This window comes from Babylonia areolata, chromosome 16 (assembly GCF_041734735.1).
Source record: "Babylonia areolata isolate BAREFJ2019XMU chromosome 16, ASM4173473v1, whole genome shotgun sequence".
NCBI classification, from domain to species: domain Eukaryota; kingdom Metazoa; phylum Mollusca; class Gastropoda; order Neogastropoda; family Buccinidae; genus Babylonia; species Babylonia areolata.
The window spans coordinates 30620385-30635384 of NC_134891.1; the positions used below are offsets into that span (position 1 = coordinate 30620385).

The following is a 15000-nucleotide window of genomic DNA, read 5'->3' on the forward strand; positions in this document are numbered from 1 at the left end:
ATGTCTTTTCACTTTAATTGATATTAGACGTGTCAGGGGGGAGAGGGGAAATGGGGCAGGGAGGAGGGGGGTTTGTGGGGGTGGGGGGGGGGGATATACAGAGAAAGTATAAACTAGAATAGTGGGATCAAAAATCCATAAAAATAAGTGTCACAGCAATCAGCAACATGGACAACAACAAAAATGAAATCAGCTAAACAGTCTGCAACGTGCCGCTGCTTCTCCAACTAAATGTTAATATGGATAAAAGCAATATAATAGTGTTTAGAAAGGGTGGATATCTTTCCGTAAGGGAAAGATGGACATATAATGGATTGATAATGCCTGTTGTAAATGTATATAAATATTTAGGTTTGTATTTTTCAACACGTTTAAGTTTTACTTTTGCCTGTAAAAACCTGACAAGCAGAGCTAAAAGTGTATTGATAGGTGTCATGAAGAAGTTATGGTTGTTGAATAACCAGTCACTGAAACTGTTCTTGAAAATATTTGATTCTCAAATTCAACCTATGATACAATATGGTGCAGAATTATGGGGTCTTGACGCTGCTGCTATGCACTGTGATAAAGTTCATTTGTATGCTCTGAAAAAATTTCTTGGAGTGTCCCCACAAACACCTAATGATTTTATCTATGGAGAAACAAACAGATACCCGATATCTTTACAGTCTGCTACTAAATGCATTCATTATTGGTTAAAGTTGACACAGATGGATACTCATAGACTACCACATAAAGCATACATAATGTTATTAGAACTGGATAGCAGAGGCAAGAAAAATTGGGTTTTGAATATTAGGGTGAAGCTATGTGAAAATGGATTTGGTTTTGTGTGGCTTAGCCAAGGGGTTGGGGATACTAAAGCTTTTATTCGTGTGTTTCGTGAAAGAATGATTGACAGCAGATGGCAAAACTGGAATTCACATATCCAAGGCAGTGACAGATTTGAGATTTATCGACTTATCAATAACCAACATAGTTTTCCAACTTATATGTCTTATGAATGTTGACAGGCATCTGAAGCATGTAATGACCAAATTTAGATTTGGCGTTTCTGAATTGTTTGTCCATCGATATCGTTACAGACAGTCTAACATTTCTGATACTATTTGTCCGTTATGCAAAAAGTCAAAGGAAGATGAAGTCCATTTTGTGCTAGATTGTGCAGAATTGAGAGATATCAGAGAACAATTAATTCCAGAAAAAATATTTCAGACAACCTTGTTTATTCAAACTCGTCTTGTTAATGTCATCTACAAACGAAAGTCTTGTTAAACAATTCACTCTTTATCTGTGTAAAGTGTTTAAACGTCGAAGTGCCTTCGTAACATCTTGAACGTTCTGTGTATTTGTACGCGACTTTCATGTTTATCCCCCTTCTAAGGGGCTATGGCCTTTATGAATAAAACATCTTCAGTCTTCAGTCTCTGTCACTGCATGGCTGACACTCATTGTCTGTTTCTCTCTGTTCCTCTTCAGTCTCTGTCACTGCATGGCCGACACACTGAGTCTGTTTCTCTCTGTTCCTCTTCTGTCACTGTCACTGCATGGCCGACACACTGAGTCTGTTTCTCTCTGTTCCTCTTCAGTCTCTGTCACTGCATGGCCGACACACTGAGTCTGTTTCTCTCTGTTCCTCTTCAGTCTCTGTCACTGCATGGCCGACACTCTGAGTCTGTTTCTCTCTGTTCCTCTTCAGTCTCTGTCACTGCATGGCCGACACACTGAGTCTGTTTCTCTCTGTTCCTCTTCAGTCTCTGTCACTGCATGGCCGACACTCTGAGTCTGTTTCTCTCTGTTCCTCTTCAGTCTCTGTCACTGCATGGCCGACACTGAGTCTGTTTCTCTCTGTTCCTCTTCAGTCTCTGTCACTGCATGGCCGACACTCGGAGTCTGTTTCTCTCTTCCTCTTCAGTCTCTGTCACTGCATGGCCGACACTCTGAGTCTGTTTCTCTCTGTTCCTCTTCAGTCTCTGTCACTGCATGGCCGATACTCTGAGTCTGTTTCTCTGTTCCTCTTCAGTCACTGTCACTGCATGGCCGACGCTCATTGTCTGTTTCTCTCTGTTCCTCTTCAGTCTCTGTCACTGCATGGCCGACACTCTGAGTCTGTTTCTCTCTTCCTCTTCAGTCACTGTCACTGCATGGCCGACGCTCATTGTCTGTTTCTCTCTGTTCCTCTTCAGTCTCTGTCACTGCATGGCCGACACTCTGAGTCTGTTTCTCTCTTCCTCTTCAGTCTCTGTCACTGCATGGCCGACACTCTGAGTCTGTTTCTCTCTTCCTCTTCAGTCTCTGTCACTGCATGGCCGACACTCTGAGTCTGTTTCTCTCTGTTCCTCTTCAGTCTCTGTCACTGCATGGCCGACACTCTGAGTCTGTTTCTCTCTGTTCCTCTTCAGTCTCTGTCACTGCATGGCCGACACTGAGTCTGTTTCTCTCTGTTCCTCTTCAGTCTCTGTCACTGCATGGCCGACACTCTGAGTCTGTTTCTCTCTTCCTCTTCAGTCTCTGTCACTGCATGGCCGACACTCTGAGTCTGTTTCTCTCTGTTCCTCTTCAGTCTCTGTCACTGCATGGCCGACACTCTGAGTCTGTTTCTCTCTTCCTCTTCAGTCACTGTCACTGCATGGCCGACGCTCATTGTCTGTTTCTCTCTGTTCCTCTTCAGTCTCTGTCACTGCATGGCCGACACTCTGAGTCTGTTTCTCTCTGTTCCTCTTCAGTCACTGTCACTGCATGGCTGACGCTCATTGTCTGTTTCTCTCTGTTCCTCTTCAGTCTCTGTCACTGCATGGCCGACACTGAGTCTGTTTCTCTCTGTTCCTCTTCAGTCTCTGTCACTGCATGGCCGACACTGAGTCTGTTTCTCTCTGTTCCTCTTCAGTCTCTGTCACTGCATGGCCGACACTGAGTCTGTTTCTCTCTGTTCCTCTTCAGTCTCTGTCACTGCATGGCCGACACTGAGTCTGTTTCTCTCTGTTCCTCTTCAGTCACTGTCACTGCATGGCCGACACTGAGTCTGTTTCTCTCTGTTCCTCTTCAGTCACTGTCACTGCATGGCCGACACTGAGTCTGTTTCTCTCTGTTCCTCTTCAGTCACTGTCACTGCATGGCCGACACTGAGTCTGTTTCTCTCTGTTCCTCTTCAGTCACTGTCACTGCATGGCCGACACTGAGTCTGTTTCTCTCTGTTCCTCTTCAGTCTCCGTCACTGCATGGCCGACACTGAGTCTGTTTCTCTCTGTTCCTCTTCAGTCTCCGTCACTGCATGGCCGACACTGAGTCTGTTTCTCTCTGTTCCTCTTCAGTCTCTGTCACTGCATGGCCGACACTGAGTCTGTTTCTCTCTGTTCCTCTTCAGTCACTGTCACTGCATGGCCGACACTCTTTGTTTCTCTCTCACCCTCTCCCTGCCTTTCTGTCTGTCTCAGTCTTTCTCTCTGTCTGTCTGTCTTTCTCTCTTTCTCAGTCTCTCTAGTCTCCCCCCTCTCTCTCTTACTCCCTCTCTTTCTTTCTCTTCCCATCTGTATAAATGTATTTCTTTCACTTAATGTCTTTTCACTTTAATTGATATTAGACGTGTCAGGGGGGAGAGGGGAAATGGGGCAGGGAGAAGGGGGTTTGGGGGGGGGGGGGGGGTGATATACAGAGAAAGTATAAACTAGAATAGTGGGATCAAAAATCCATAAAAATAAGTGTCACAGCAATCAGCAACATGGACAACAACAAAAATGAAATTATATATCTGTAGGATGCATCATAAACACATTGCTATTGGACTATGTAACAGGGTGAACAGTGTTAATTTCTGTTATGTTTGGTCTGAAAAGTTACTTACTTTAGACGGCTGTGGAAGCAGCCTGTCAATGTCTTGACACTGAAATAAAATGTGGTTTCATGTGATCTATTTACCAAATACACAACAAACTTTTTTTGCTAAAATTTGTCTAAGTATAGATAGCTTGCTTCCCAGATGAAATGACCTTTCAATTTTAAGTGAAGGAATGACACGTCTAAGTGAATGTGACACACATCTGTGTCTTTATTTTCAAGCACTGATCCATCTGTAAACACCTGATACTTTTCATATAGACGAGTGTTTGCATTCAGTTACATAATATTGATAGTTTTATTCTTTTTCTTATCACAGTATTCTGAATATCAAAAGCAGGTCTCTGTTTCCCATAGCGGTTTGGGTGTGGAAGTAGGTGTAACTGTTATGGTTTTTTTTTGTTTTTTTTTAATATCTATTCCCTATGTAATTATCTCTATGTTTGTGCCTGTCTGTCTGTCTGTCTGTCTGTATGTATGCCCTGAGTGTTTAAGTCTCTGTCGTTCTGTCTGCTGTCTCTGAAGCAAAATGCATCAGGTAAACTGTGACAACAAAATGCATCAGGTAAACTGTGACAACAAAATGCATCAGGTAAACTGTGACAACAGGTAAACTGTGACAGCAAAATGCATCAGGTAAACTGTGACAACAGGTAAACTGTGACAGCAAAATGCATCAGGTAAACTGTGACAGCAAAATGCACCAGTAAACTGTGACAGCAAAATGCGTCAGGTAAACTGTGACAACAGGTAAACTGTGACAGCAAAATGCATCAGGTAAACTGTGACAGCAAAATGCATCAGGTAAACTGTGACAACAGGTAAACTGTGACAACAAAATGCACCAGTAAACTGTGACAGCAAAATGCGTCAGGTAAACTGTGACAGCAAAATGCATCAGGTAAACTGTGACAACAGGTAAACTGTGACAACAAAATGCATCAGGTAAACTGTGACGACAACAAAATGCATCAGGTAAACTGTGACAACAAAGTGCATCAGGTAAACTGTGACAACAGGTAAACTGTGACAACAAAATGCATCAGGTAAACTGTGACAACAAAATGCATCAGGTAAACTGTGACAACAACAAAATGCATCAGGTAAACTGTGACAACAAAATGCATCAGGTAAACTGTGACAACAGGTAAACTGTGACAACAAAATGCATCAGGTAAACTGTGACAACAGGTAAACTGTGACAACAAAATGCATCATGTAAACAGTGACAACAGAATGCATCAGGTAAACAGTGACAACAAAATGCATCAGGTAAACTGTGACAACAAAATGCATCAGGTAAACTGTGACAACAGGTAAACTGTGACAACAAAATGCACCAGGTAAACTGTGACAACAGGTAAACTGTGGCAACAAAATGCATCAGGTAAACTGTGACAACCGGTAAACTGTGACAACAAAATGCATCAGGTAAACTGTGACAACAAAATGCATCAGGTAAACTGTGACAAAAAACTGTGACAACAAAATGCATCAGGTAAACTGTGACAGCAAAATGCATCAGGTAAACTGTGACAACAAAATACACCAGGTAAACTGTGACAACAAAATGCATCAGGTAAACTGTGACAACAGGTAAACTGTGACAACAAAATGCATCAGGTAAACTGTGACAACAGGTAAACTGTGACAACAAAATACATCAGGTAAACTGTGACAACAAAATGCACCAGGTAAACTGTGACAACAAAATGCATCAGGTAAACTGTGACAACAAAATACATCAGGTAAACTGTGACAACAAAATGCACCAGGTAAACTGTGACAACAAAATGCATCAGGTAAACTGTGACAACAGGTAAACTGTGACAGCAAAATGCATCAGGTAAACTGTGACAACAAAATACATCAGGTAAACTGTGACAACAAAATGCATCAGGTAAACTGTGACAACAGGTAAACTGTGACAACAAAATGCATCAGGTAAACTGTGACAACAGGTAAACTGTGACAACAAAATACATCAGGTAAACTGTGACAACAGGTAAACTGTGACAACAAAATGCATCAGGTAAACTGTGACAACAAAATGCATCAGGTAAACTGTGACAACAGGTAAACTGTGACAACAAAATACATCAGGTAAACTGTGACAACAGGTAAACTGTGACAACAAAATGCATCAGGTAAACTGTGACAACAAAATACATCAGGTAAACTGTGACAGCAAAATGCATCAGGTAAACTGTGACAACAAAATGCATCAGGTAAACTGTGACAACAGGTAAACTGTGACAACAAAATGCATCAGGTAAACTGTGACAACAAAATGCATCAGGTAAACTGTGACAACAAAATGCATCAGGTAAACTGTGACAACAAAATGCATCAGGTAAACTGTGACAACAAAATACATCAGGTAAACTGTGACAGTCAGCAGATAGGAGAACAAGGAACAACTGAGGTAAAGCTATATACATTATGATATACCGTATGCAAACAAAATAAATGAACAAATAGATATAGACAGTCAGACATGGAGCAATTAAGATAAAGCTACATGCATTATCATATACCGTATGCAAACAAAATAAATGAACAAATAGATATAGACAGACATGGAGCAGTTAAGGTAAAGTTACATACATTGTAATATAGAGTGTGCAAACACAATAAATGAACAATTAAATATAGACAAGGAGCAACTAAGATAAAGCTACATACATTATGATATAGAGTATGCAAACACAGTAAATGAACAAATGAATATAGAGAGACAGACATGGTGTGTATTATGGAAAAATACAACAACTGTTAATTCAACACATGTCACTTAAGGATTTGGTATTTGCGAAATACTCATACCAGTTTCTGCTTATTGGGAAGTATTTGAAACATATGTTGCTTATGATATCAGCTTAAGAAATAACAAGAGAGGCAAGGCCTTCAAGACTCACTTGTGATACACTTTAAAAAAAAAAAAAATCTAATCGTTAAAATATGTTCTGTATTTGTTATTATAAAGCTTCGGGTTCAAAATTAAAAAGAAAAAGAAAAAAGTCCTAACCAGATTCGAACCCTGCATGTTCAGGTGAGAAGAAACTGTCTTACCCATTACACTATCGTGGCTCCTTAAAGTCTTAACTCCCGAGAGCAAGGTTTCGGTTGCGCATGCGCACTAGAGCCTATCCAGGACTTGTATCCAAATCCAGACGACCTTCCCTACATGGGTCACATGTGGTGGTGAAAGGTTAGTAGATCGTCATATTTCTCTCCGTTTGCATGTTTTACAAACAATGTGGTCGTTTACGGTTGCCAATGTCGAGGGGCTGTCTGCATGCTTTCCAATTCTCACCGGACAGTACCACGTGCTGGTGCTATTTTTATCTGACAGACACGTCTAGCGCAAACACAAACGGCTCTAGCTCCGCCCCTTTTCTCTGCATTCAAATTTTGTATGACGTGTAGCTGACACATTTTGTACTTTCCAAAGTCAATTCAGGTCTAGATTGGAAGCTGCTAGGCAAATCTCGCTCTCTGCCATAAATGAAGCCAAACCGTAGCTTTATTAGGCTTTTATTTTGAATAAACCTTCACCGACGTCACAGTGTCAGACTCTGGTGAGAAACTGGCTTGATTCAAATCGCCCGCCATTTATAGTCCGGTTCAGGCTTTAACTGACGTTCTAAAATTTAATATTTGAAATACCTTTTTAAAGGGCGATAAATCAATTGCAGTATTCGCAGTGAGAATGCTGTTTAAATCATATTATTCTGGTGTATCTTGGGCATTCAAAAAATCTTTAAGGGCAATAAAAAATTCTTTTTAAGTCCGCGATAAAGGAGTCGTGGCTATCGCTGCAATCACACTGCAACATTTAGCGGTTTTCTTTAGATCTAGATAGATGTACAAGATTAGTTACACCCGCCGGGAATGTAGTACGACACGGTGGATTCAATTTCTCTTTTATGTTCATTCTAGTTTTATAGTTTTAAAGTTGATATGAAAATTTAGTATTTTGTTAAACTAATAACATGTAGAGCCAAGTACAAGTACTTCTAAACGTCGTATGAAGTGAAAAGGACTTCATTTTGAGAAAAGTCAAGACTGGAAATTTTTTCGTTTCATCAATTCAAGGGTATTAATTCACATGGTTTACAGTTTTTAACTGTGAATTCCGACTGATTCTGTGGATATTTTTATGGCCGTTTGGGGCATAATCCAGTAAGTGATGAGGCGTTCACAAATCTTTCTTTGAATAAATATTTAACGGTCTCCTTCAACAACTTTCCATCACATGTTATCGTGTATTGTCGATTGAATATTGGATTGAACGGGCAGGTCAACAACTTGAAACAAAATGGCGTCGTTCGCGTTCGCAAAGAATATGAGCATGCGCTTTGAATGTGTATAAATATGTGTACGCAATTGATTTTTGCCCATGACCTTCAGGGCTCAGCCAATAGATCTGTAAAGTCCACTCGTCCTGTTGATTTTAGTATTTTCCGAAAAAGACCACTTGGGCGAATGAATATAGTGAAAACCCTGTACACAGAGTAAAACACACAAGCCTTTTATGTATTGAGTATAATTTCAAAATGTAATGTTTAAGATGAGAAAGATCAGTTTAAAGCAAATTAAGTCCCCTAGCATTAATTACAGATTAATGTCCCTTTTTTACTATATGCACCAAAATGTTTGCAAAATAAATGAAACTTCCATGCTTAGCGAAAGAAGTTCCTATGAACAAAAAATGATAATAATGACTGCTCTTGTTGTTGTGTCAGAATATCAGATCAAAGTGCCAAGTTTAGATAATAAAAAAAAAATATAAATATAACAGTAAATGTAGTTTGCATATAATTTGGCTTCCTTTTTTTATATTTTTGTGCCCATCCCAGAGGTGCAATATTGTTTTAAACAAGATGACTGGAAAGAACTGAATTTTTCCTATTTTTATGCCTAATTTGGTGTCAACTGACAAAGTATTTGCAGAGAAAATGTCAATGTTAATGTTTACCACGGACACACACACACACACACACAGACAACCGAACACCGGGTTAAAACATAGACTCACTTTGTTTACACAAGTGAGTCAAAAATAAAAAGAACATCGCAGGAAACTGTTCTCTAAGTGCCAGTATTATGTTCAGTGTTATCAGGAAACTCTCTCTCTCTGTCTCTGTCTCTCTCTCTCTCGCTCTCTCTCTCTCTCTCTCTCTCTCTCTCTCTCTGTATGTGTGTGTGATGCTGTTGTTGTTGTTAACAATGGATTCATAAACACTGGTTTGTTTCGTGTGCAGGTGAAAGGGCGTCACAGAATGTAGAAGTAACATTTTATCAGCTGTCTTCGTCAGAGGTAGTATTGTTTATTTATTGCTTGTATCCCTCTTTGATTTACTGTTATAAACAGACCACAAGATGCCCAATCTGCATGCCTGTAACTTAACAATGCTCTATAGATGTACATGCCTGTGGTATCTTAACAATGCTCTATAGATGTACATGCCTGTGGTATCATAACAATGCTCTATAGATGTACATACCTGTGGTATCTTAACAATGCTCTGTAGATGTACATGCCTGTGGTATCATAACAATGCTCTGTAGATGTACATACCTGTGGTATCTTAACAATGCTCTGTAGATGTACATGCCTGTGGTATCTTAACAATGCTCTATAGATGTACATGCCTGTGGTATCATAACAATGCTCTATAGATGTACATGCCTGTGGTATCTTAACAATGCTCTGTAGATGTACATGCCTGTGGTATCATAACAATGCTCTGTAGATGTACATACCTGTGGTATCTTAACAATGCTCTGTAGATGTACATGCCTGTGGTATCATAACAATGCTCTGTAGATGTACATGCCTGTGGTATCTTAACAATGCTCTGTAGATGTACATGCCTGTGGTATCTTAACAATGCTCTGTAGATGTACATACCTGTGGTATCATAACAATGCTGTATAGAGGTACATGCCTGTGGTATCATAACAATGCTCTGTAGATGTACATGCCTGTGGTATCTTAACAATCCATATGATTACTATTATGGACTTGCCCCTCTTTACACTGATGCCACCAGAATGACGAGACAGTAAAGCAGGCAGCTAGAACAGCACTCTTGTTACTCGGGGCAGGTGGGATTCAAACTCAGGCTGAATGCTGATCTGGCACCAGACCATCTGAACTATGCAGGCACCATCTAAAGCTGCAACCACTCAGCTATTACACCTGCTGGTACAGGTAGCAAATGATGAATTAGAAAGCACAGTTATATCTTGTGTCGTCATCATCAGAATCAGGCATCTAAAGAGGAGCTGGACAGGAGATTATTTCTCTGTCTTTTATAGAACAGATGTAATCAGATAAGACTGGCATGTGACTGGTTGCCAGACTGATGCAGGTGTTGTATTTTAAGTTTGACTGATGCAGGTGTTGTATTTCAAGATTGACTGATGCAGGTGTAGTATTTCAAGATTGACTGATGCAGGTGTTGTATTTCAAGATTGACTGATGCAGGTGTTGTATTTCAAGATTGACTGATGCAGGTGTTGTATTTCAAGATTGACTGATGCAGGTGTTGTATTTCAAGATTGACTGATGCAGGTGTTGTATTTCAAGATTGACTGATGCAGGTGTTGTATTTCAAGATTGACTGATGCAGGTGTTGTATTTCAAGATTGACTGATGCAGGTGTTGTATTTCAAGATTGACTGATGCAGGTGTTGTATTTCAAGATTGACTGATGCAGGTGTAGGATTTCAAGATTGACTGATGCAGGTGTTGTATTTCAAGATTGACTGATGCAGTCGTTGTGTTTTTAAGATTGACACAGTACAAAGAGATATTTTGCACCACAGAGGCAGTTCATATTTTTTAGTTGTTGTATGTTTTTGCTTTTGTTTTTACAATTGTTATTGTTATTTTATTTTGTGGTCTGACGTGCAGAAATTTGATTGTTCGTTTTATTGAGGACATAAAAATTTTGTTACTCCGCATGTTTGTTTGTCTCTTAAAAGTTTATGTCCGTGGTATGTCATTTGTTTGTTTTCAAACTGTTATTTCGATATTTTCAAGTCACTAACACATATACACACATGTCTCTCTTTCTGTCTGTCCCTCTCTCTGTGTCTCTCTCTGTCTCTCTCCCATACAATAATCTCTTCAGTTTTGTCAACTGAGGCATGTTCAGATATTTTACCCAGTGACATTATCACGCTGACAGAAAGACAGGGAAAACTCAGGGGATATATACCAAAGATTTTGCACTGAAAAATGTTACACTTAAATAACTTTCACGTATACCTACATGTGCGCGCGTATATGCATACAGCCACACATTCGCACGCTCCTCGGCCCCCCTCCCACACACACTCACACACACACATAGATGCATGAGACAAAGACTGTTACAGACACAAGCACACACACACACACACACACACACACACACACACACACACACACACACACACACACACACACACACACACACACACACACACACTCACACACACACATAGGTGCATGAGACAAAGACTGTTACAGACACACACACACACACACACACACACACACACACACACACACACACACATAGATGCATGAGACAAAGACTGTTACAGACACAAGCACACACACACACACACACACACACACATAGATGCATGAGACAAAGACTGTTACAGACACAAGCACACACACACACACACACACACACACACACACACACACCACGCACTTGAAGATACAGGGGAGGGGGTAATAGGGGAGGGGGGTGGGGGGGGCAGGGTTGTGTGGAGGGGGGGTTGGAGAGGGGGGAGGCATTTTTGGCAAAGGGGACATTATGGGATACATGCGGAAGACATTTTCAGGGTAAGGGAGACATTTCAGAATGAGGCTAGAACCCAAGAAGGGGGTATTTTGGCCACTAATAATGTCTGCAGGGGACATTATGAACAGTGAGAAAGTCCCCAGGGGGCATTTCCAGCAGTCAGTTTGTTCCCTGGGGACGTTTTCAGGTGGGGGGCAATCTGGGATACTACATCAGGTTTCAATCTCGGTAACAGCGCCTGGTGGGTAAAGGGTGGAGATTTTTCTGATTTCCCAGGTCAACATATGTGCTGACCTGCTAGTGCCTGAAGCCCCTTTGTGTGTATGCGCACGCAGAAGATCAAATACCCATGTTAAAGATCCATTAATCCATGTCAGTATTCAGTGGGTTATGGAAACAAGAACACGCCCAGCATACACATCCCCAAAATGGAGTATGGCTGCCTATAAGGTAGGGTAGACAAACAAAACAGTCATACATGTAAAATGTTACATGTGTGTATGTGAGAATGCTTGAAATCTAATGGAATGACACAGGAGCCTTCAGTTGGCTCTACCCAGGTTGGCTGCCTGTTGTGCAAATGACCCAAGTTTGTAAAGCACTTAGAGCTTGGTCTCTGTCCAAGGATAGGTGCTATATAAGTATCAATATAATTCATTCATTTAAAAGGTTCGGTTGTCATTTTTTAAACAGACCAGCCGACTAAGGCACTGTATTTTTTAAAGACCACCCAACAAGTGTTATATTTTTTAAAGACCACCCAACAAGTGTTATATTTTTTAAAGACCACCCAACAAGTGTTATATTTTTTAAAGACCACCCAACAAGTGTTATATTTTTTAAAGACTGACTGTGATGGGTGTTTAACAAGTGTTATATTTTTTAAAGACCACCCAACAAGTGTTATATTTTTTAAAGACCACCCAACAAGTGTTATATTTTTTAAAGACCACCCAACAAGTGTTATATTTTTTAAAGACCACCCAACAAGTGTTATATTTTTTAAAGACTGACTGTGATGGGTGTTTAACAAGTGTTATATTTTTTCAAGACTGACTGTGACAGTGTTTGTTTTAAAGACTTACTGTGACGGTGTTTGTTTTAAAGACTGACTGTGACAGTGTTTGTTTTAAAGACTGACTGTGACAGTGTGTATTTTAAAGACTGACTGTGACAGTGTTTGTTTTAAAGACTGACTGTGACAGTGTGTATTTTAAAGACTGACCGTGACGGTGTTTGTTTTAAAGACTGACTGTGACAGTGTTTGTTTTAAAGACTGACTGTGACAGTGTTTGTTTTAAATACTGACTGTGACAGTGTTTGTTTTAAAGACTGACTGTGACAGTGTGTTTGTTTTAAAGACTGACCGTGAAGACTGACGGTGACAGTGTTTGTTTTAAAGACTGACTGTGACAGTGTGTTTGTTTTAAATACTGACTGTGACAGTGTTTGTTTTAAAGACTGACTGTGACGGTGTTTGTTTTAAAGACTGACTGTGACGGTGTTTGTTTTAAAGACTGACTGTGACAGTGTGTTTTTTAAAGACTGACCGTGAAGACTGACTGTGACAGTGTTTGTTTTAAAGACTGACTGTGACAGTGTTTGTTTTAAAGACTGACTGTGACGGTGTTTGTTTTAAAGACTGACTGTGACAGTGTGTATTTTAAAGACTGACCGTGACGGTGTTTGTTTTAAAGACTGACTGTGATGGTGTTTATTTTAAAGACTGACTGTGACGGTAATGTTTTATTCCTTGTTCACAGTGGAGCAATTCAGAGTCCTCCTTCAAGACACTGCTGGCAGCGGAAGCGGCGTCATACTGTGCCAGCAATGCTGCGACGTGTGGACTGACTTCTGGCTTTCTGTCAGTTCTTCTTCTTGGCTTTCTCCCTGTCTGTGTTTGTTTTCACTCCTTCCTGTCGATGTTTGTTCTCACTCCCTCCCTGTCGATGTTTGTTCTCACTCCTTCCTCCCTGTCAATGTTTGTTCTCACTCCTTCCTCCCTGTCGATGTTTGTTCTCAATCCTTCCTCCCTGTTCATGTTTGTTCTCACTCCTTCCTCCCTGTCCATGTTTGTTCTCACATCTTCCTCCCTGTCCATGTTTGTTCTCACTCCTTCCTCCCTGTCGATGTTTGTTCTCACATCTTCCTCCCTGTCCATGTTTGTTCTCACTCCTTCCTCCCTGTCCATGTTTGTTCTCACTCCTTCCTCCCTGTCGATGTTTGTTCTCACTCCTTCCTCCCTGTCCATGTTTGTACTCACTCCTTCCTCCCTGTCGATGTTTGTTCTCACTCCTTCCTCCCTGTCGATGTTTGTTCTCACATCTTCCTCCCTGTCCATGTTTGTTCTCACTCCTTCCTCCCTGTCCATGTTTGTTCTCACATCTTCCTCCCTGTCGATGTTTGTTCTCACTCCTTCCTCCCTGTCGATGTTTGTTCTCATTCCTTCCTCCCTGTCTATGTTTGTTCTCACTCCTTCCTCCCTTTTGATGTTTGTTCTCATTCCTTCCTCCCTGTCGATGTTTGCCTTCCTCCCTGTTGATGTTTGTTCTCACATCTTCCTCCCTGTCCATGTTTGTTCTCACTCCTTCCTCCCTGTCGATGTTTGTTCTTACTCCTTCCTCCCTGTCCATGTTTGTTCTCATTCCTTCCTCCCTGTCCATGTTTGTTCTCACTCCTTCCTCCCTGTCCATGTTTGTTCTCATTTCTTCCTCCCTGTCCATGTTTGTTCTCATTTCTTCCTCCCTGTCCATGTTTGTTCTCACTCCTTCCTCCCTGTCCATGTTTGTTCTTACTCCTTCCTCCCTGTCGATGTTTGTTCTCACTCCTTCCTCCCTGTCGATGTTTGTTCTCACTCCTTCCTCCCTGTCCATGTTTGTTCTCACTCCTTCCTCCCTGTCTGTGTTTGTTCTCACTTCCTCCCTGTCCATGTTTGTTCTCACTCCTTCCTCCCTGTCGATGTTCGTTCTCACATCTTCCTCCCTGTCCATGTTTGCTCTCACTCCTTCCTCCCTGTCCATGTTTGTTCTCACTCCTTCCTCCCTGTCCATGTTTGTTCTCATTTCTTCCTCCCTGTCCATGTTTGTTCTCACTCCTTCCTCCCTGTCGATGTTTGTTCTCACTCCTTCCTCCCTGTCCATGTTTGTTCTCACTCCTTCCTCCCTGTTGATGTTTGTTCTCATTTCTTCCTCCCTGTCCATGTTTGTTCTCACTCCTTCCTCCCTGTCCATGTTTGTTCTCATTTCTTCCTCCCTGTCCATGTTTGTTCTCACTCCTTCCTCCCTGTCGATGTTTGTTCTCACTCCTTCCTCCCTGTCCATGTTTGTTCTCACTCCTTCCTCCCTGTCGATGTTTG

General features: G+C 41.0%; 1 protein-coding gene across 4 annotated transcripts in view; it reads left to right on the top strand.

Annotated features, from left to right (window-relative positions):
* Positions 1-15000, top strand: part of LOC143291323 (uncharacterized) — a 66735-nt gene that overhangs the window by 3249 nt on the left and 48486 nt on the right. For all 4 annotated transcript variants that reach the window (XM_076601194.1, XM_076601193.1, XM_076601195.1 and 1 more), the window contains exons 2-3: positions 9102-9157; positions 13409-13509. In XM_076601194.1, coding sequence (XP_076457309.1) covers positions 9102-9157; positions 13409-13509 — 157 coding nt within the window. The remainder of the gene's footprint in view (positions 1-9101; positions 9158-13408; positions 13510-15000) is intronic.